We start from the raw sequence: 20,513 nt of genomic DNA, 5'->3' as shown, positions 1-20,513 counted from the left end.
TGAATCTGTTCACAACTTTCAATCTGTACAATTTAAATTTCTCAGAAACCTTGCCTATTATAACTATTACTGATCGTAAGCAATTTTTTTGAGGAAAGATTTTGAAATTCTCGCAAATGTGCCTTATCCAAGACTTCAAGCAGAATATGTCAATTGTCTGGAAAGAGCTAAAATTCTTTTATATTCGTTCACATTACACATTCTAATAATAGGCATAATCATGGTAGTTTATTAAATCTATTCTTTCTAAATGGTAAGCTGGATTGAAAAAATCAATTATGAAACATTTGAAGTTGGCAACAATTTATTAAACAAAAAAGCATATGTCCTTATTATATGGACTAAATAACCATAGTAACAATTCAGGCAGGCAAGGTTTTAAGTAACACACTACTCAAAATTTAAAGTAACACACAAACCAATGAATATAAGAAACTTTCAATGATGTTAATGCAACGGACTCACATTTTATACAAAAATGCAAAACAAATTGCCATCGGGAGGTTCAACCCTAATGGAAGGGTCGTATCCAAGAAGACACCACATTTACAGATGCAAATGGAATTAAGTACAGAAAAAAGTAGCACGAAGCTTTCGGATATTGCCTGCCAAGGACGATACGCTAAAAGAAAGATTGGCGTCTATTTTAGCATTTGGTATTGGCTAGTCAAATTTGGAATGAAACGATGCACGGTCATTAAAATTAGGCGCAAACTGAAACGATACTCTTATCCATGGCTGTTTTTTGCCTTTCCAGCAGGTAATTATCAAGTATTTTAATATTAGCACAGTATGTCTATTTTTTTATTGACCTTTGTTTTGTCATATAAAATGTCTATTTAAATTTCTTGCAAAACATTATGGAATATTTGCTTCATCAATAACCACAATTCTAACAAAAACCATTCATGCTTTTGTGTAAGGGAATTCAATGATTAAAAAAATAATTTGTTCTTTACTGGTCATTTTGGTTTGCATATGCTTGCTGGATTGATCTCTCAGACAAGATAGGCAGAACAAAATGATTGGTAATAATGAAATTACATAATCATCACAACCAAAGAGCACTGGAAGAAATCTTATAAATTAATTAAATTTATTCATTTTTTCAATATTTCCATTCTTTTTGTACATTTAGATAATTTTGGTGATTAAAGGAACTTATTATAAATATGATAAGTATATAAGATTATTAGTTTAAAATTTTAATTGTACCTTTTTTTTTAACATGGTACACAAGTTATTTTGCCAGTTCATTACATAGCAATAGCTTGGTTATTTTCGATAATTTTTGGATCTGCATATGCAATGGTTTGAGTTGTCAGATGCGTTTAGGTGTTTCACAATCTTCAATTGTATCATGGTATCTGTGATCTTTCTATAGCGTTTTTGACCAACCAATGAAGATAATTAGATAATTGTGTTTGCACATGTCTTGACTTCTTAAATCAATTACTGAAGCTGTATGTAATGTACATCATTGTATAATATTTATGACAAAATAACACAGATACCCAACTCTGAAGTTGGTAAAATGCTTAAACTTTAAGTATATGTGGATCAAAAAGTATCAAAAACCAACAGCTAAAGTTCTAAAGAAGAAATTTCACAATTAATTTAGCAATGAATATAATATGAACTACTTTACATCACTATAATTATTGACTCTAATTTATAGGAATATACATGTTCCTTGGAGATACAATAGCCCAATTATGTATGGAAAAAGAATCATCGGGAAAATACAATATCAGTAGGGGATTACATTATGCAGCAATTGGTGTTTTAATAACAGTGAGAATTTTTTAATACAACATTATAAAATTTTAATTAATACAAGATAATATTTAATTTTAAATACTATTTTTAGGGCCCATTTTCTTCAAAGTGGTCTCTGTTTTGGTTAAGAAGAATTCCCAGGAATAGGCCGACTTCATTCATGGCAATATCTTTATTGCTTGATATTTTCTTATTAATGCCCACTGTTGCATTAATCACTATGGCTTGTATCGATTACAAAGTTATCAAAGAGAAATTGAGACATGACCCAAAAAATATAGCGCAAATTTACGATGAAAGATATAAAGAATGTATGAGGGATATTATGAAATTTTATGTGCAAGTGAGTTTGCATTCTATGGTATTGTGTATTGATCATGATTGAACATTTTATTGTAATTTTATATATTATTTCAGACACGTCCGCTCTTGGGCATAGTGTCCTGTTTTATTTTACCAAAAAGTGCAGCTAAATTGGTCCGAACACTCTACTATATTTGCTTTTATTCCGTAATGTCGAATGCCATCTTCAGAGCGGGAATCGGGCATTATCAGCCTGTAAGAGTTAGCGAGACCAAAGGGAAATTTCAAGAAGGCTGTGAATGCATTAAAGACTTAATTTCAAAATTTTTACCAACGACCAAAATTGAATAAACAATAATGACACAAATAAAAATATCAATTTATATGCTAATTTGAGTTATAAACATTTATTCCACCTTCTAGATTCAAATATAATTAAGATAAAAACAAGTTTTATTATACACTATGTTGATGTTGAAAAGAATGTAAGTAACAGTTTAAATAAAATCCAAAAAGGGTAATTTCCATCGCTATTCAAAATAAATATAAAAAAATTGCCAATTAATAAAATAAAAACAAATTTTATCAGATTATTCTAAAACACAATATATTTGGATAGTTTTATTATATTAACACATAATTAATAAATATATGTGAGAATTAACATGACAATTACGGTCCACGTCATGTCCTCTGTAGACCCTCTTTTTGTGCCTTTGCTGCAGGGATACCATGAACTGGAGCATCTTGGCAAAATGGTGGTTGCAGTCTGGGGCCCAAATAGGTAAATAAGGTAGCAAAAAGGTGACTGGTGATAAAAGGTGATGAGGTGACTAAGGCTGAGAAACATCCTCCCCCCCACAAAAAAAAAAGTGGCTATCCAACCATCCCTAACCAGCTATGCGAGGTTGATATACAGACAATTAATTTGGGTCAAAGCTCACATATTTGTATGGCAGGTAGGAGGTTGCACAATGTGTGCCATTTATTTGAACGGTATCATTTCTTGGCTCCATATAGAGAGCTAGTGGTACTTCTACCCAGCATGAGAATTGTGCGTGAATCCCCAGTTTCAATTTTAGGAGAAAACAGTTTTATTGTATATAGAACTTGGTATACATATCCTGTTTTGTGTATATTGAGAGCAAATATTTTATTAGAATGAAGGTGTATTGTTAAAGGGCTGATGGAGGAATATTGACTACTTCTTACTTGAATTAGATTTTTCAACAATTACAATACAACAATTAGTATTGTTAGTACAATACAATTCAATAGTTATAAATATAGTTTGTGTAAAGGGCAAAGGAAAAAATGGATTTAAGTGAGAGTAGCTGATTGCATTAGGGGCTGAAACGATGTAGCGGTTCATGGACCTGGAGCCCAATTTTGATGACTGGGCAGATAAGATTGAGATCTGATCCCAGACTGCCAAAACACCTAAGTGGGTGAAGTTACCAAAACTCTTGTACGTATGTACAAAATTGAGCTTATATAAGTCAATCAAATATGACAAATGAAGTATAAAATTAAATTATGACACAATATGATGTTTCATAGGGAATGGAGTAAATATATACAATATATTTATAATTAATAAAGTTTTTATTGTAGAATAAAAACTACAATTAAAAAATGTGTTAAATCTTTTAAAAAGCAGCCTATTGTGAGGTAATACATATTATAACCACAACAGTTTTATGAGTATTTTTACATTTAGCTTGGCTATTTTCAATCAAATTCAGTTCACCTGTACTCATTGTTTTCTTCAGTGATGGGTTTTCTATGCTCCTATAACTAACTAATTTATTTGTTTGGCTTAACAGATCTGTGTAGATCTTAACAAGAAAGTTATTTTATATTTATGAATCATACTTCATATTCATATTTGGTATACTGCATAATTCATATTAATATATCACATACATTATCAAATGTATTAAATTTTTTATTCCTTTATTATAAATTCCTGTCCTCCTATTTCATTTAATCATAATATTTAATTTAATTTTTTTATTATTAGAGTATTTACTAAAAAGACATCATAACAAAAAATATTTATCTAGTTCAATATTTATAATCTTTCTGATCAGTACTCTGAAGTTCTGTCATTGGTAACAGCACAGAACAATGAAATTAAAATAATTTATTATTGAACTACATTTATACTTTATAAATTTAGAAATAAAAAATTTAAAGCACTATTAGCTCTCCTAATTCATTCATTATTTTTAGTTCTTCTTCCCATCCTACTTTTAATTTTTTGGCAATTTTGAAATTTGGTAAGGGATTCTCATGTTCTCTTTTTCTAATACATTTATGCAGGCTATTATTACATTGTATTTCTGTCAGCATCTAAGAGAAATAAAAATGGTTTATTAAATTACAATTAATAAACAATAAATTACAATAAAAAATCCAATTGTAATCGTACCTCGTCAACAGTCATTTTTTCAAATGTGTACCCAATTTTTCCTATGCGTACTTTATTGGCGAAAGCAATCGGAACAATTTCTGCTGGTTTGAGATATTTCACAAATTCAGACAGTTCTTCAAGGCTTGAATGAGATGAATAAGCGACTCGCCAGATCGAATAATCTTTTTGAAGTGGCCCCTGAAATTTTTAAATGTTTGAACATATGAATATATACTATTTATATTGTGAAGGATACATTTATTAAATTATCTCTGTGAAACCACTGTGCTGTAGGTTTTATTATGACTGCATTAACTACTTTTCTTGCTTTCTCTTGAATGAGGTTCTGTTAAAAAAATAAATAAAATAAAATCATTAATACATTACCACAAACATACAAGTTACCTTACCTCAGAAAAATAAAAATGGATATTTGTTTCTTGTGGATTTGGTGTAACAACATTTACCAACTGTTTAATGCTTGATGTGTAATTCATCGCAACTTTTTCCTCTATATAAATTTTCCTTCCTAGCGCTTCATAAATTTTAACCATAAGAAACTCTTGACCAACATTTGCTTTAGAATAATGAATATAATGTGAAAAAAAGAGCAAAAAATATATTAATATCATATTATTGATAATTCATATCAATTCTATATATATATATACATACATACATTATGTTAATATTATAACATTTGGAATCAATCAGCAATCCTGATTGATGCCAGTTCAGGATTAGAACTCTGTCTTCTGTATCCACCAAAGACTTGGGGACTATTGAAAAACTAGGCGAGAAAATTACATCCTATGAAATATTTGCACTCACACTATATATAACTATTGCTTTCCTATAAACATAATGTTTATTCTAGGAGGATGATGGAGTACTTTAAATTTCTCCATCACCCTACCCAACTTGTCCGAATGATGGTTGATTTTCTGCAATTGGCCTTTACCTACTATACATTCATGCTAATAAATATGTTCAATCTAAAGGCAAAAAAAATCTATAGAAGACCCCTTCATCCAAAAATCATGACATGGGACTAAGAAATGCACTGCTATGTTCATGGCATATTGGGAGGCATTCACAGCTCTTCAGATATGTGGAACCATCAAACAACCCCACACCTAGAGTTAGGCCCAAACATAATTCTGTAACAACTTTTTATGGCCTATTCTGGGCAAAAATTATCTTTCTTCTGCGAGATCCTCAGGACTGCTCACCCAATTTTTCTCATCTGATCCAACCCAACAAATTTGCTATTTTGTATTTCTCATATTTTTATTGTGTTTTTAATATTAGAGGACTTAATAACAATGGTCCCAGTCTTCATCTTGTTTCCATTTATCTCAAGATCTACTAGTTCTAGAACTCAGACTTATACTACTTTTTTATCTAGGCACTTTAGTTTCAAATCTTTCCAACAATGACATGGTGGCACTTAGACAACCTGTCACAGACAGCCATGACTCATCACAAATCATCTTAATACTATATTGCATACTTCCTTTTCCCACATCTTTGCCATTGCATACACACATTTAATTATGCAGTCCTAATATAACTTAAAAAAATTGCTATAGTTATTTTTTAAATAAATTAATTTTTTTAAAGATTAATAGAAGCACTTACCACTTAGTTTAATAATAAATAGTACGCTGTTTCCTTCTTGTTCTTTATTTGTTATCAACTTCAAAATACATTTAAAAGACTCTTCTCTAGTTGGAAATGAGGGATAAGAAGGGCTAGCGAAAGTTGTATCCAAGTATATTTTATCAAGCTTTATCGATTTCAGGGATTTGCATAACTTTACATCCCTCATAGACAAACGAAAATCCCCAGTGAATAAAACATTAGAAATATTCGATTCAAAGAGATACCTATTAAATTGAATGATTATTAATAAATCAATCTACATCCTTATTTAAATCAACTTGCATTAAAGACCCTGGACAATGGCCAGCTCTCAGGGCAGTGACTTTGATCCATTCATCATTAGGGCAAATCACAACAGCTCCTTCTTCATGGATAATTATTCGTTTTTCATTTAATACAATGTTTTTTTTAATTAGTTTCTTTGTGATTTCGGAACAGTACAAATATACGTCATCATTTTCATTGAAGTAATTAATGTAATTCAAATCATTTAATCCAACAATGTGATCTGAAACAAAATGGAAAGTGCAATTGTAGTTTTTGAAATAAATTTATTTAAAAATGAAATTATCTATGTCAAATAAAAGTTTTGAGGTGTCAGGTCATAAGTTTAATTTCCACTGTCACCCCTGGAATCGTTGACTCCTCCCACTCTAATCAAAAATGTTTTTAATTTAAAACCATGTACATTAAAATAAAATTGTTCTATAAGTTAAATAGCTATTGTTGATTTTTGATTAACAGCTATAGTTGTCATTCAGGAATGTTCTTCCATCTGCTGAATTCTTCACCAATGATAACATGTTCTGTTTTTTATTTCTTGTGTTTTGGTGGACTGTACTTTGTTAGATTTATATTCATTGAGATGGTAAGGCTAATTGATCAAAACATTTTCCTCCTCATGGTTTATTTTAAATTCACAAGCTTCAGTCCTGGACCTTTATCAGGTGAACAAAAACTCACCATAGAGTATCAATAAGAAAGATTAATTAATTATTTCAAGAACTTTGTCACCAACTATAGTAAGATTAGAAGGAAGTATATTGGACCAGTAAATTTTTTTAGTTCCATCTTCCACTTTATTTTATGAAGAACTTACAATTAATTAAGGTTTTTTAGTTGAGATAAAAAAGTCAATGGCACGAGCAGGATTTGAACCCACGATCTTCGGCCTGATACGCCGCTGCTCTACCACTTGAGCTTTCTTGACCTCAAGTGTCACTGCTCAAGCGGACCACGAAATTAGTGAATTTATGAAGAACTTTTTATCTAATGGCTGTTTTCAATATTTGTCTTCCTTTTTTAAGCTCATTGACTTTAACTGGCTCTTGATGACTCAGGAAGATAAGTTTTTCTCTTTTGCTTTAGATTAACCATAGATTGTACCATACTGGTAATTAGCCTCGCTATATCAATTACCTTTCTAATTATTAATTTTTCTTCTGTTAGCAAATGTAAATTATCCTCTGCAATTTTTCTATTAAGATTTTTAGGCTGTTTCTAAAGAGATATCATATATATTTATTCAAAACATTGAAATGATCGGATAAAATATTTTTAGCTATAGAATATCTAGTTAGTGGTTAGGGGTGGGTTTTTCTTTTTTTTTAAATGTGGCTGTATGCTGTTCCATAAGAGATTCATACAACTAACAGTGTCTTGACTTTTACCACCTTCAGCATTCTTTTCTGCCATTTCTGAGACCAGTACCTGTCATGGAAGCTGTCCTCATCACTGTCATTTGTAATATATAATCAAATGTAATAATAATAAATAAACACAGATGCTATAATAATAAAACATAATGTAATGAAATAGTAATTAATGGATGGCTCGTGGCCTTAAAAAAAGAAAAAAATCAAATAATTGAGTTGTTTATTTTTAAATGAATTATTTATATCAAATAAATATTAATGCTAAAAATAAGCTGATAAGCCGAAAAATCACTAGTTTCTAAATAATAAATGTAATATAGGTTTTAGATAAATACCTGAATGGTAGTGTGTCAGGAAAAATATTTTAGGCTTAGAGTTTGAATTCAATTCAAATTTATCAATTTGGATACCGCACAATTCTTTTTCTTGAAAAACTCCAGAGAATATGCTCATAGCTTTTGTTATATTTTATCCAAGCATAATATTCACTAAAATCATACAATTAGATAGTTATAAGCCTGGTAATATAAATTCATACTTTCAAAGTTAAAAAACAACTGTTCCAAAGGGAAATTTAAGAAAAACTTCATTGTGCATGAACCAAAGTGTTTCTGCTTTCTGCCTTTTCTTGGTCATTGTCTAAACTTCCTAGGCCAACACCTATAAAAAAATACAAAGTAAGTTAACTCTATTCGGAGTACCAGGATGTGAAGATTAAAGGAATTAGCTGAAAAAGTTGGAAAGCATGATGCACAACCACAAATGGTAAAAATTGTCCAATGCAATGAAAAGGGCTTGTTATTTTAAGTGGCAGGATTTGTGATAAAATAAATTCTATTTTTCAGAATAATACATTCTTTTATAAAGTCCATTTCCCTCTTTGGAGAAGACATTTGGAAACACGAATAGCCTATCGCTGAGCAATTTGACTACAAAGTGATGTGTGGGTCCGGCCTTAAAGGAAAAGGACAGAGGAAGAGTTTGAAAACTATTAGGCATAAATATGACAAAAATTAACAAACACCAGAACGTTACAGTTTAAAAAAACTATCATCAGCCACTTCTTCCAACTACATAGTAGAAGATGAGCTGGGACAGAAAAACAGAATCTCTGGTACATTTGTGTTGCTCCCTCCACCCAGCGGTGACCACATTTTAAGTAGGTAAATTGATAATTTAAATAGGAAATCTGTTGAATAACTCCTTAACCCATATTACTTATAATTTTTTACAATCTTGTAAATAAAAATAAAATAGTTATTATTTTCCTAATTTTTAATAATTCTTATCTCTCTGCATCAATTCTTCTTTTTCTTATAGGTGCTGGGTATTGTTGCTGCTAACTGTGGTGGTCAAGTGATTAGGATGTTTTTCCTATTTGAAGTTGAGCAGATTTCTCATTTTATTAGTTAAAATTTTGTCTGTTGTGCTTATCTCTTATATTTTATTACCAGGAAGATTTTGGTTTGTTTTATGAACCGAGAATTCTTCTCAGGGCTGTGGTATCAAAATCTATATGGCTCAAGCTTCTTATTTATTGTGGATAAGTTGCATAGTATATGTTCTGTCTCTTCTAGATATAATTGACATTGCTCATCTGCTGAAATTAGGACATTGTCCTACATGCCACGGCTTGGTACAAATCACATGGCTTTTGTAATTTTATATCCTACAATTCAAATGAAAACTTATTGTACTTTTCTAAGTTGTGGTAGCAATGAACCAGCTTCACATCCACCACAGAAAACCTACAGTAGAAGGATGAATCAAAGAAGGCCATGATAAATCGCTTCAGGTATCATCTCTACAGTAATCACTATGTCAAGGAAAACTTGGCTGAGGGATGTAAGAAACTAGACTATCCTCTGAAGGTCAGAAGAGCTTTTCTGGCTCACGGTATCAGTCAACATCCATAGGATATGCTGGAATTCGTTTGATCAATAGGAAAGATTTTCATTTTCTAGTGGACTTATGAGCTTGCATATTAGCGAAAGTACGATTCCATTGATTATTTCATCATATAAAGGGGGTGGGAATCAAACTCAAGAACCACAAGGTCTACAAGCTGACATGTTGAAGTTCTCACGCTGACCACTCGGCTACCGCGGTCCCAAAACAGGCAGGATTTGAAGTAAATCTATCTAACTAGTAGCCATTTCTCATTGAAATACATCCTTACATCTCAAAAAGGCAAAGCTGAGACATTGCCGACTACCAAGAAGAATCGAATATGTTGAAATGGTGGTCTGTAACTGAACTTTAGTACAGATGCGAACTGCCTTTTTGGAAAGACGACATCAATGTAAAGTACATTTTTTTCAGTTTGAAAAATCTGGATCTGGTATAGTCAAAGTTGACAGGGGCATCATAAAAAGCTGAGGTGGGAACTATTCAAAAATAGGTAAAAAGAACCTCATTGCATTTATTCTCAACTTCTCATATTAAGTCTGACAGACCGGAACTGAATTCTCACCTTATGTACTCATTAGGGTGGGTGTTCATCAGGGAAGTATACTTGGCCCATTTCTATTTTCAATATACACTGTAGATATTCCTACACATGTTAACATTTCAACACATACATTCACAGCAATTCTTAGATGTAATTTGGACCCCTCAATTAACACTCAAACACTTACACCTGAATGACAACAGTATGGTTCACAAAATGGAGAATGAAGATAAACCTAACAAAAAGTGTACAGATAAATTTTACCTTACATAAAAATATCTGTCCTGTAGTGAGTATAAATGGAATCCCATTGCCTACCACTGACCTTGTGTGTTATCTTGGACTTTTCATGGATAAATAACTGACTTGGAATCCCCACACAAGACTGAAAAGACAGCAAACAAACTGACATTATAATTTATAAAAAGACTACTTGACTCACGATCAAAATTAGACATTGAAAACAAACTGTTAATTTAAAGACAATGATTAGACCTCTCTGGGCGTACAGCTGTGCAGTGTGGGGCTCTACCAAAGATTCCAATTCCCATCTCCAATCAATCCAATCTAAAACTCTCCGTCAAATTATAAATGATCCTTTTTACGTTTCAAATTACACTATTCATAACAACCTACACATCCCGTTTGTACATGAACTCATCGAAACCCTTATAAAAAAATTCATCAATCACTGAACACACACAATAATCTATTAGTATGACCTTTATCACTTCCAACTCTACCTGAAAATCCTCCAAGCCGATTAAAGCGAAAGTGTCCCCGAGTCCTTCTCATGAGTGACTTCTGTTACAAGAGCCTCAAATGATAAATTCAACATATATTTACTTAATACAATATTTGCAGTTGTAAATCAAATAAATGTAATAATAAAAAAGTCTGAAACAAACAACAATAAAGGATTGTTTTTATCTGTTAAATGTGCAATTTAAAGCTATCTAAATAGCGAGTAGAGGATTCAAACTAAAAAAAAATAATGTGATTTTAAGGTCTTAAACTCACAAAAATCTAAGATGTGGTATCTGCACAATTATTGAATTTGTACAATTGTGGCATATCTGGTTCCGACATCTAGTGTCTATAGGTGACCATCTCTTATCTATATCATTCTTTTATCTTTGTCAAGGGATGCAAGCAAACTCGGTTTATACAAAGCTAAGGCAACTTGTATAATTGAAATAAAAACGCAACGGCGAATTATCGCTATTATTATTTATTTTGTTTGTTGTTATACTATGAAGAGGAGGATATCGTAGTAGGTTATAAAAAAGATTTCGTCCAAAAGGTGTCGAACAAGGTCTCCATAGCAACCGCCAAAACACAAATTTCTGTCATTATAAGGATTGCATAGACAATCTTGTCGATGTTTCTGTTTTATTAAAGGGCAGGTTAAAAAAAATATATATATATCAGACTATGTCCGGATTCATATTATCCGTCGCGGGGCAAATAGAAACGGCTGATTTTCCAGAATATGATCGAATCTACTGCAAATACTGTTTTATGTTCGGTCAGGACTGGGATGTAACTTCGGTCAGTTTGTCATTATAGTTCAGTATGTTATAATGGAAAACTATTTTATTTCTAACAATAGTTTATCTTTTGTCCAGGGTGTTGAAGAAGGCGTGACTCAGGTTGCCAAAAGCAGCGACGAGGATGAGTTATTCATTTGGAATTTTCCCCTTGAAATTTCTTTCAGGGGAACAAACCCATTTGGTTGTAAGTTAAAATTTAACCCTGACAGTATCACCTTCTGTTTTTTTTTTCTCTTATTACACACTCTAGGCCTCATAAATCAATATAATTATTCATAAATTCAACCAATTTAATGGAACAATAAAGATGGTTTTCCACTAACACCTTCTGAAAATGTTTCAACAATTTATGAAAACAATAATGGTAAATAAATTGTTTATTAACCGTTATTTAATCCTATTACTAACTATTATTAACCGTTTTTCCTCATCACACACTTAAGGCCAATGCAATTTATCATAAATTTGACCAATTTAATGAAATAAGTAACAACCAAAATTGTTTGCACTACTGGCTTCTTTGAATTTTTTTCCACAACGGAGTTTAAGATGAAGAGATTAAATAAAACTTACTAAAGATGGTCTCAGTAAAATGGTAGAACTCTCAAAGTGAGAAAATAAAGACAGGAATACCACGGGGAAACATTCTTGGACCTTTCATGCAACTTACGCTTATCTATGATCTTCCCTCAGACTGCTCAAGTAGCTGATGATGGCAATATAGATGTGCAATTTGGGGATATGCAGCAAACTGTCATGTCAAAACGGTACACAACTGTACAAAATAAATGTCTACTACATATTGGGTTGTCCGGAAAATAATGCAGGATTTTAAGTTTTCATTAAAAAAAATCTATATAAAATATTCTGTTTACGTTTACAGGATTACTCATTTGTATGAATGTCAACACTTATTAATCCTCTTCCAAATGATATTGTTTGTTTACCTCTGTAGCATTCCGCTACTTGGAAATAATTCAGTCATCCTTATAATGTCAAAGCGAGAATTTCGTACGATTTTCTTTTACGAGTTTAAACTCGGCCGAAGCGGAGCCCAAACGGCTAGAAACATTAACCAAGTCTGGGGCGAGGGTTGTGTTAATGAGTGCACTGTGCAAAGGTGGTTTAAAAAATTTCGGGAGGGAGATTTCAGCCTTGAAGATGAAGAAGGTCGTGGAAGGCCTTCCTCTCTTAATGATGATGTTCTGCGATCAGTGGTGGGTGCAGAGCAACTCAAAGTCAGTAAAACGACCGTCGCTGACCACCTCAAGGCGATTGGAAAAGTGAAAAAACTCGAAAATTGGGTTCCACACTCATTAAACGATCGCCAAAAAAATCAGCGCTTTGATGTTTGTGCATCACTTCTTTGTCGAAACAAAAATGACCCATTTCTGGCCAGAATTGTTACATGTGACGAAAAGTGGATTCTCTACGATAACACTAGACGTTCTGGACAGTGGCTCGACAAAGGAGAAGCTCCAATACATTTTCCAAAGCCCCCAACTCATCAAAAAAAGGTAATGGTTACGGTATGGTGGGCTTCATTTGGTTTAATACACTACAGCTTCTTAAATCCTGGCGAAACCATCAATGCTGAATCATACTGTAACCAAATTAATACCATGCATCAGAAATTGGCAGTAATGAAGCCCTCTTTGGTCAATCGGAAAGGGCCCATTTTGTTGCATGACAACGCTCGACCACATGTGTCACGTGTAACGTCACAAAAATTATTGGAGCTTGGCTATGAAACTTTGCCTCACCCACCCTACTCTCCGGACCTCTCGCCTACTGACTACCATTTTTTTAGACACCTGGACCACTACTTACAACACATAATATTCAAAAATCAAACGGAACTGGAAAATGCATTTATTGACTTTATCAATTCTAAAAATTCTGAATTCTACTCAGACGGAATTAATAAGTTACCAACACGTTGGGAGAAATGTATTGAGAGTATGGGAAATTATTTTGATTAAAGAACATTGCTTTAAAGTAACTAGTTTCTTTTTTTTTTTTAATACCAAAATCCTGCATTATTTTCCGGACAACCCAATAATTATGACAGGAGCTTAGTAGTTTGTAACAAATTCAACGTTGCACACAAACATAGATTTGCCCGATATTCATTCAATCCTATGCAGCTGTGTTCGGCTTCTAGACTTGACGGTTCACCACCCAAATGACCTCATTAAAAACACAATAAAATTTTCCACCACTGTCTAATATAAGAAGTGTAAAAAGAAAAATCACATAGACCTGTGCTTGTAAAAATGCAAAGTGATGCTGTGAGTAATGACTATTAGTGCTAATAATAGGTGTCTCTCATTATTTATTATTTATTTTTATTTTTCTCCTTTGAAAAGTGAGTTGTTTAAATACTACAAAGAAATGAAAAATATCTTCAGCACTAGTCCTATGATGCCTATCATGTCACTGTCAACTTTAAACAATTGACATGAATTTTATTTTCTTTAAAAAAATTAACTATGATTTATTTCCAGGGCCGCAGCTAATTTTAAGTGTTTATGGTATCGACACATTTGGGAATGATGTCGTAAGAGGGTATGGCATCTGTCATATTCCAATTTCAGCCGGGCACTGGAAGAAAATGTTAGTTAATTTAACTTTAATTTTAATAATAATTATTTTTTAATGAAGGTAAATGTTTAGGTAAAAATAATGACCTTCAAACAGATTTTAACATCTCTTATTTATGTATATAAAAAATGCTAACAAAACAACTTATTAAGTTTTGTCGTTTTTCCATCAGAGTTCCTATGTTTGTGCCAGAATCCAGTTCATTCCTTCAGAAAATTACTTCCTGGTTAACAGGCAGAAGACCAGAATATATAGATCCTCGTGTCCTAGCTCAAGGAGAAGGAAGAGAGGGTAATGGTTTGATATTTTATTGTAATTATTAATTAATGTTTTTTCTGTAACTTTTATTTTAAATACATAAATTTGTAAAATATTTTTTGGTTTAATTTAAAAGATTAAAGAACCAAAATGCACTATTTTATGAATGGCTGTTTGTACATCTTGAACCTTTTTTCATTGACATTTTTATTTATTTATCACATATTGATTAAATATTTTTTATGTTAAAATACTTATGCAATAAACTAATTAATAATAACGTTTTCCATTTACTAAATCATATTCTGATTATGTATTTCTTATTGTTATATTTGTTATGTTTAATGTGTTTTTTAGTGACACGAGTGAGAAGCCAAGGAAAGGTTGAAATTAGTTTCCATGTGATGACAAAAGACTTCGGAATTTATGGCTTAGACAATTCTCAGCACAAAGTTACAACTGTAGGCTCCTTATGCAGAAGTGTAAACAGCATAAGTATAAAATAATTTTGTAAATTTGTTTTACAAGAATGATGCTCAAAAATCGTGTTTTGTCGCTATAAGTACTCTTTGTCAATAAGAGCAGTTGGATCTAACAAGTCAACAATAAAAGTTTGATCCCCTGACTGTCATCTATTGTAATGATATAAATAAAAATGTAAGAACAAATAATACCAACAAATAGTGTTTACACAGTGTGAACAGTTTATTTATATATAATCATTATATTTATCACTATATATTTCCTGACAATAAAGCCAGTTAAAATTTTTGTTGTGTTAATGTTAGAGTAGCATTTTTATCTGTCTAGATTGACAATTTTATTGTTTGTATTTGTCTTAAAGACAGAATAGTGACAATAAATGTTGAAGAATATCTCTCTCTGGTTTATTGAATTTTAGAACCCTACACAAAAAGTAGATGTATGCTGAATATCTCTTAATGCTTTGCGAAAAGCAAAAGTAGAAAGTTGTAGGTGCGTCCCGCTTACAGGAGAAAGTGTGTCTCATCAAGAACAGATGCAATATCGTTAATGAAGATCTTAAATAGAAAGGGGCCTAAGTGTGTTCCCTGGGGGACTCTAGATGATGTAATAAAAGAAGTAGAAAGTAATAATGATATTTAAAAATATATATTATTGTCAATTTTGTTTTATACATTTTATTATTATTATTTTAATATGTTTATAAAATTAAATTTATTTCTATGATAAGTACTTGTTTAGGGGGCTTAAAGTCCTACTTGTACCTTTAAAATAAATAAATAATATATTTTTTGTTTTTCGATACCCCTCCAAATGTATCGAATATTAAATTATCGATACTTTGTACGTGGCAAGACGAAGGTATTACATGATAAGGTTCAACAAACACCGTTAGACAACTTCCGAAATGGAGTTGAATTAAGTGCTAGGTAAAATGTCCCATATTTAATAATATGATTGGTTTCCTCATTAAATAAATAATGGACAACATAGAAAATAAGCTGAACAATTTAATTAACGGGACTTACATCGATGACAACGATGAACTCTGCGACTTCACTTTACAAGAGCAAAACGAAGCAGCGGGTAAGTGAGATTTTTGACTTAGCAGACTTATTTATGTCGGTCGTCCTACTCACAAACGAACTCATTGACGAATAATGACATTATGTATAAAAACATGTTAACAAAAAGAATTATTAAGGTCAACTCAAATCTTGATATTCAAAAATTCTGGTGACAAAGCTTCCTCCCCTCATAAAGGCCTACATAGAAACAGTTAATTTTAATGTTTCCCTATTTAAAAACAATATATGGCCAATTTTGAAATAGGATATGGGACTTGTTATAGTAAATTGTGCTTTACTCCACTCTGTGACTATTAAAAATTTCCCTCATTGGATGTTAATTCAATTTTTCTTAGTGACATCTATACGTCCAAACCCCCTATTTTATTTTCACTGACAGCTCAAATTCAATAATAAATAGGAAATACCTTGAATTACAGGCTTTTTATTCTATTTACATACCAATCAGACACTTTCATATCACATGTGCCTATTGTCAATGTATGAACTTATGAACACATACATATTACATGTTTTTTTTTCAACAAGAACAATACAGTGTATGGTAACATACATAAAGTTTATTCCCAACCTCTGGACTTAACTACTACAATCCGGCCCTCTTACGCTAAGAATGCAATAAAAACATGATTAAAAGAAGGTGGCAGCATCAACGGGCCGGATCAACAGAAAAGCTCTCGCGTATCAAGAGCCCTGTTGATGGGTGGCCCTCAGAGGATCGTAGAAGAAGGGTCATCCTCACCCAATTAAAAATAGGCCATGCGAGGTTAACACACAGATGCTTATTTTTGGGCCAAAGACTGTGTGTGTCTGGAATGCAAAGCAAGGTTGCTTCATGTTTCCTACCTAATTGAAGAGTTCCTTGGCTCCATACAGAGAGCGTGCAGGAATGCCACCTCATTTGAGAATTGTGCTAATTAAGATTAAGACAGTCCAGTAGGGCTGACCTTATTAAAACAGTTTATTAGGCAATATTGTATTCTTTATGCCATAAAATTTAATCTGTTTGTGATTGCTATCATTGTGACTTTGTTTAGCTGCCAAAGGAGTTGCACCACTTGCACCATCCAAATTCGTACCTGTCATCAAAGAAAACGTAACTTATATCGTGATGGGAGTTTTATTTAATAGTGAGGGCGATGTATTGTTAATGCAAGAAGCTAAGAGATCTTGTGCTGGCCAGTGGTATTTACCTGCTGGAAGGATGGAACGTGACGAAACTATAGAAGTATGTTAGGTATTTTCTATCACATTGGATGTACTTAATAGTCAAATTAATTATTTATAGGAAGCCTTAAAACGAGAAGTGTTGGAGGAAACTGGTCTTGTTATGAGGCCGACTTCTTTAATAATGATCGAGTGTGCGAGCAAAGCATGGTTCAGATTTGTTTTGACCGGAACAGTGGTCAGCGGCACTTTAAAAACACCAGCACAAGCAGATGCTGAGTCCCTTCAGGCGAAGTGGGTTAAAGACATCAGCGAAATGAGTCTAAGGGCTAATGATATCCTCCCTATAATTGAAAGGGGCAGGTCTTTTCTCAAAAAACAAGAACCGCAACACTCAGAAATCCTTCCGTCGTTGAAAACACATTCGAAACTTCTTCTGAGATTAATTGTTTGCATCAAGAAAAAGAGCAGGTATGTTTTCTAATTAGTTACTTATCATTAGTGGACCTATGTCAATTAATTGGATAAAAAATATACTTTTTGTGCAAATATAAAATATCTTAAAAGACTATAAAGTATCAGGTCATAAAATAAGTCAGTAGTGTTTTTTTGGTAAATTCAATGAAAATTTTTGGTATTTGCAAACAAATTTAATTAACAACATATGAACCATTTTATTCCTCTACCTGTTGCCATCTTCCGTGTAATTCTGTCTTCCAGAACTCTCAGGTTGTTGAGCAATGAACTCTGTGTTTTTTGAAGACCTCAAGTGAAGTAAATTTTTTCTCATTAAGAGAATTTTGTACTGCCCAGAAACTGAAAAGTTGGTAGTTTTTCATGAACTAAAAAGTTTTTTTTTTTTTATCTAACCCTCTTGAATAACAGGATACGATAGAAGCCTTAATTATTTCAAATGGCAATATACTCATCAATATACACTTTTTGAAAAGTTTTTGATACTGAATTCAATATGGGGTGCCTATACAGATTCTTGTCTAAAAACTACGAGCTTCTGGTATCCCTTACTAGCCTGGTTTGAGTCAATCTTGGTTAACAGATTATTTGCTGACTCCTACAAAAGTGTTCTTCAAGTATGGTTTGTATTAGCTTGGGTGTTCCTCACATACCAGGCCAATTTTATATTTGACCCTCTTCAATGATGTTACTAAGGTTATTAGGAATAGTCATTTACTGCTGTTACTGTTTAAGGAGGTGGATTGGGAGTCATTGCACTCTTCTTTAAGAGGATCTGATTGCATTTGAGAACAGGAGCTGATTAAGATAGACATTAATGGTGAAAAGTATATATTTATCTGCTTCTCCAATCCTAAGGCAACAAATTCCAATAATATTATCTTACTATCAGATATACTGTCAATGGAGATAAGGGGGTCAACAAATTTTCTGATCTCAGTGTTATTTCCAACTCCAATTGAGATTTCCAAAACTGCTTTGAAGCCAACCAAGGGTTAATATGACCCTGCTTATTTGCTTTATTTTATTTTTTTCTGTGCTGTAATGACTGTACTATTTTGGGAATTTATTCTTGTCTGAACTTTGCCCAAATAAATAAATAATTCTTGCAGAAATGTTATAAAATTTTTAGTTCAAGAGGTTGTTATATTACATATTGTCACTGTAAAGCTCCATTCCTGTTTCACTGTTTTAATTATGCTCAAAAAGTGATAATACTGATATTATTGTAATTATGTTTTTAGCAACCGAGTGCTTATACTCCTCTCTGAAAAGACAGAAGCTCATTTTCCTATGTGTGAAATAAACCATCTTCAGAGCCTTCATTCAACGCTTCGCAAATTCATGGTGGTCAGTGTCTTTTGATTCATTACAAATAAGGCATACAAATATTATAACTTTTAATTCGACAAACAGGACATTTTTGGAGCTGACGTACCCCCCCATAAACCACACGGGATCATCTGTGTCGAGCACCAGCCTAAAACAACAGAATCGGTCAAGGACGGTCTCTGTCTTACTTTGTTGGTCTCGTTCCGTGTTCCACTAGAAGAAGTGTTCCCTATTGATAAGTATACTTGGTTTAGGGTCAGTAAAGAACTCGGAGATGCTTTACTCTCACTAATGCCCCGGAACATGACCATTCCCTTGAATGTTATTCGATAAAACAAATAAACTCATACTGAACCAATATTCGGTTGTTTCTCTAAAGCAGTTGTTTTTAATTTTGCTTAAACAGTTTAACTGTGATTATAAAGTTTTGTATTGAATGGTAAACAAAAATTTAATTTTTAATTACCTTCTAGATCAATAGATGATCATGTCAATTAAGGCCCTTTAAAGATTTTCTGACTGATTAATACATTAATCAGCAGTTTATTTCTCTTGATCATTGCGGTCTTTAATTTCTGCAATTAACGAATTTCCATTCTGGGAAGATCAAACTGTCAAGACTGTCAATCAATCAAGATGCACTAAGAAAAATGCAAAATGTAACTTTGTTAGAGCTTCTTTTTATTTTTATTATGATTCTTATTTATTCTGGTATAGTTGTTTATACTGTTTGTATTATATTATTTTTCTCGGGCCATTTTAGAAGGTAGGCAGTTTGTTTAAAATTAAACTATCCACCTTCTAAAAACGGTCTGAAAAATGATATAATACAAATTATCTAGTTAGTATTTTTTAATATAAATCTATAATGTATTTATAAATAAATTTACCTTTCTAACCAATCAAAATAAAAAAATAACATTTTCAAAATTTTGGAGTTTATTTATTCAATACTGATCAATATTTGTACTGAGGTTTAGTATATCATGCCTGGTTTTATGCACTCTTAAACTTGATAAAGTAATGATAATTTTTACAGCTGATGGTACAGCATAAATCATGATTCCCATTTGGAATTTTCTGTATTATAAATGAAACATTAAAGAATATTTGTATAAAAACATAAACATTATTAACAATAATTTTTTGGGATGTGTATCCATAATTGTCTGTTGTTAGATTCCTGTTAGAATATTCAGAGTCACCAGTAATATTATGTACCCAAGAGGATGAAGAAGAATCTTCAAGAGTTTGAAGCATGATAAAGACTAGCAGATGACTGGG

The 20,513-nt window shown here is 32.1% G+C and overlaps 4 protein-coding genes across 10 annotated transcripts; 3 read left to right on the top strand and 1 right to left on the bottom strand.

The window, feature by feature from the left end:
* Positions 1 to 319: 319 nt before the first annotated feature.
* On the top strand, positions 320 to 2,473 carry LOC106672292. Its single transcript, XM_014403603.2, has 4 exons — positions 320 to 760; positions 1,679 to 1,794; positions 1,871 to 2,122; positions 2,197 to 2,473. Exons 1-4 carry the CDS (start codon positions 442 to 444, stop codon positions 2,431 to 2,433), a joined length of 924 nt encoding a protein of 307 aa, XP_014259089.1. The 5' UTR covers positions 320 to 441; the 3' UTR covers positions 2,434 to 2,473.
* Positions 2,474 to 3,668: 1,195 nt separating this feature from the next.
* LOC106672318 (protein artemis) lies at positions 3,669 to 12,591 on the bottom strand. 7 transcript variants are annotated; one of them, XM_014403647.2, is made up of 10 exons: positions 11,291 to 11,502; positions 11,014 to 11,167; positions 8,357 to 8,478; positions 8,154 to 8,306; positions 6,446 to 6,671; positions 6,140 to 6,387; positions 4,909 to 5,075; positions 4,755 to 4,844; positions 4,517 to 4,696; positions 3,669 to 4,437 (listed from the first exon to the last, which is right to left on the bottom strand). In XM_014403647.2, exons 4-10 carry the CDS (start codon positions 8,269 to 8,271, stop codon positions 4,276 to 4,278), a joined length of 1,191 nt encoding a protein of 396 aa, XP_014259133.1. In that variant the 5' UTR covers positions 8,272 to 8,306; positions 8,357 to 8,478; positions 11,014 to 11,167; positions 11,291 to 11,502; the 3' UTR covers positions 3,669 to 4,275. The 7 variants fall into 7 exon arrangements, with proteins under 7 accessions (XP_014259133.1, XP_024081960.1, XP_014259135.1 ...); XM_024226192.1 differs by having other exon boundaries at positions 11,014 to 11,087; XM_014403649.2 differs by lacking the exons at positions 11,014 to 11,167; positions 11,291 to 11,502 and adding an exon at positions 12,494 to 12,591.
* Positions 11,617 to 15,755, top strand: LOC106672319 (B9 domain-containing protein 1). Its single transcript, XM_014403653.2, has 5 exons — positions 11,617 to 11,821; positions 11,899 to 12,007; positions 14,331 to 14,439; positions 14,600 to 14,718; positions 15,043 to 15,755. Exons 1-5 carry the CDS (start codon positions 11,705 to 11,707, stop codon positions 15,189 to 15,191), a joined length of 603 nt encoding a protein of 200 aa, XP_014259139.1. The 5' UTR covers positions 11,617 to 11,704; the 3' UTR covers positions 15,192 to 15,755.
* A 262-nt stretch (positions 15,756 to 16,017) lies between these two features.
* LOC106672324 (8-oxo-dGDP phosphatase NUDT18) lies at positions 16,018 to 20,154 on the top strand. Its single transcript, XM_014403664.2, has 5 exons — positions 16,018 to 16,254; positions 17,294 to 17,484; positions 17,545 to 17,894; positions 19,142 to 19,247; positions 19,314 to 20,154. Exons 1-5 carry the CDS (start codon positions 16,149 to 16,151, stop codon positions 19,560 to 19,562), a joined length of 1,002 nt encoding a protein of 333 aa, XP_014259150.1. The 5' UTR covers positions 16,018 to 16,148; the 3' UTR covers positions 19,563 to 20,154.
* The last annotated feature ends 359 nt before the right edge of the window (positions 20,155 to 20,513 follow it).

The sequence above is a fragment of the Cimex lectularius genome, unplaced genomic scaffold (genome assembly GCF_000648675.2).
Source record: "Cimex lectularius strain Harlan isolate CLEC.00 unplaced genomic scaffold, Clec_2.1 scaffold64, whole genome shotgun sequence".
Classification (NCBI taxonomy): domain Eukaryota; kingdom Metazoa; phylum Arthropoda; class Insecta; order Hemiptera; family Cimicidae; genus Cimex; species Cimex lectularius.
The sequence above is the reverse complement of the archived record's forward strand: the minus strand, read 5'-3'. Positions and strand labels throughout refer to the sequence as shown.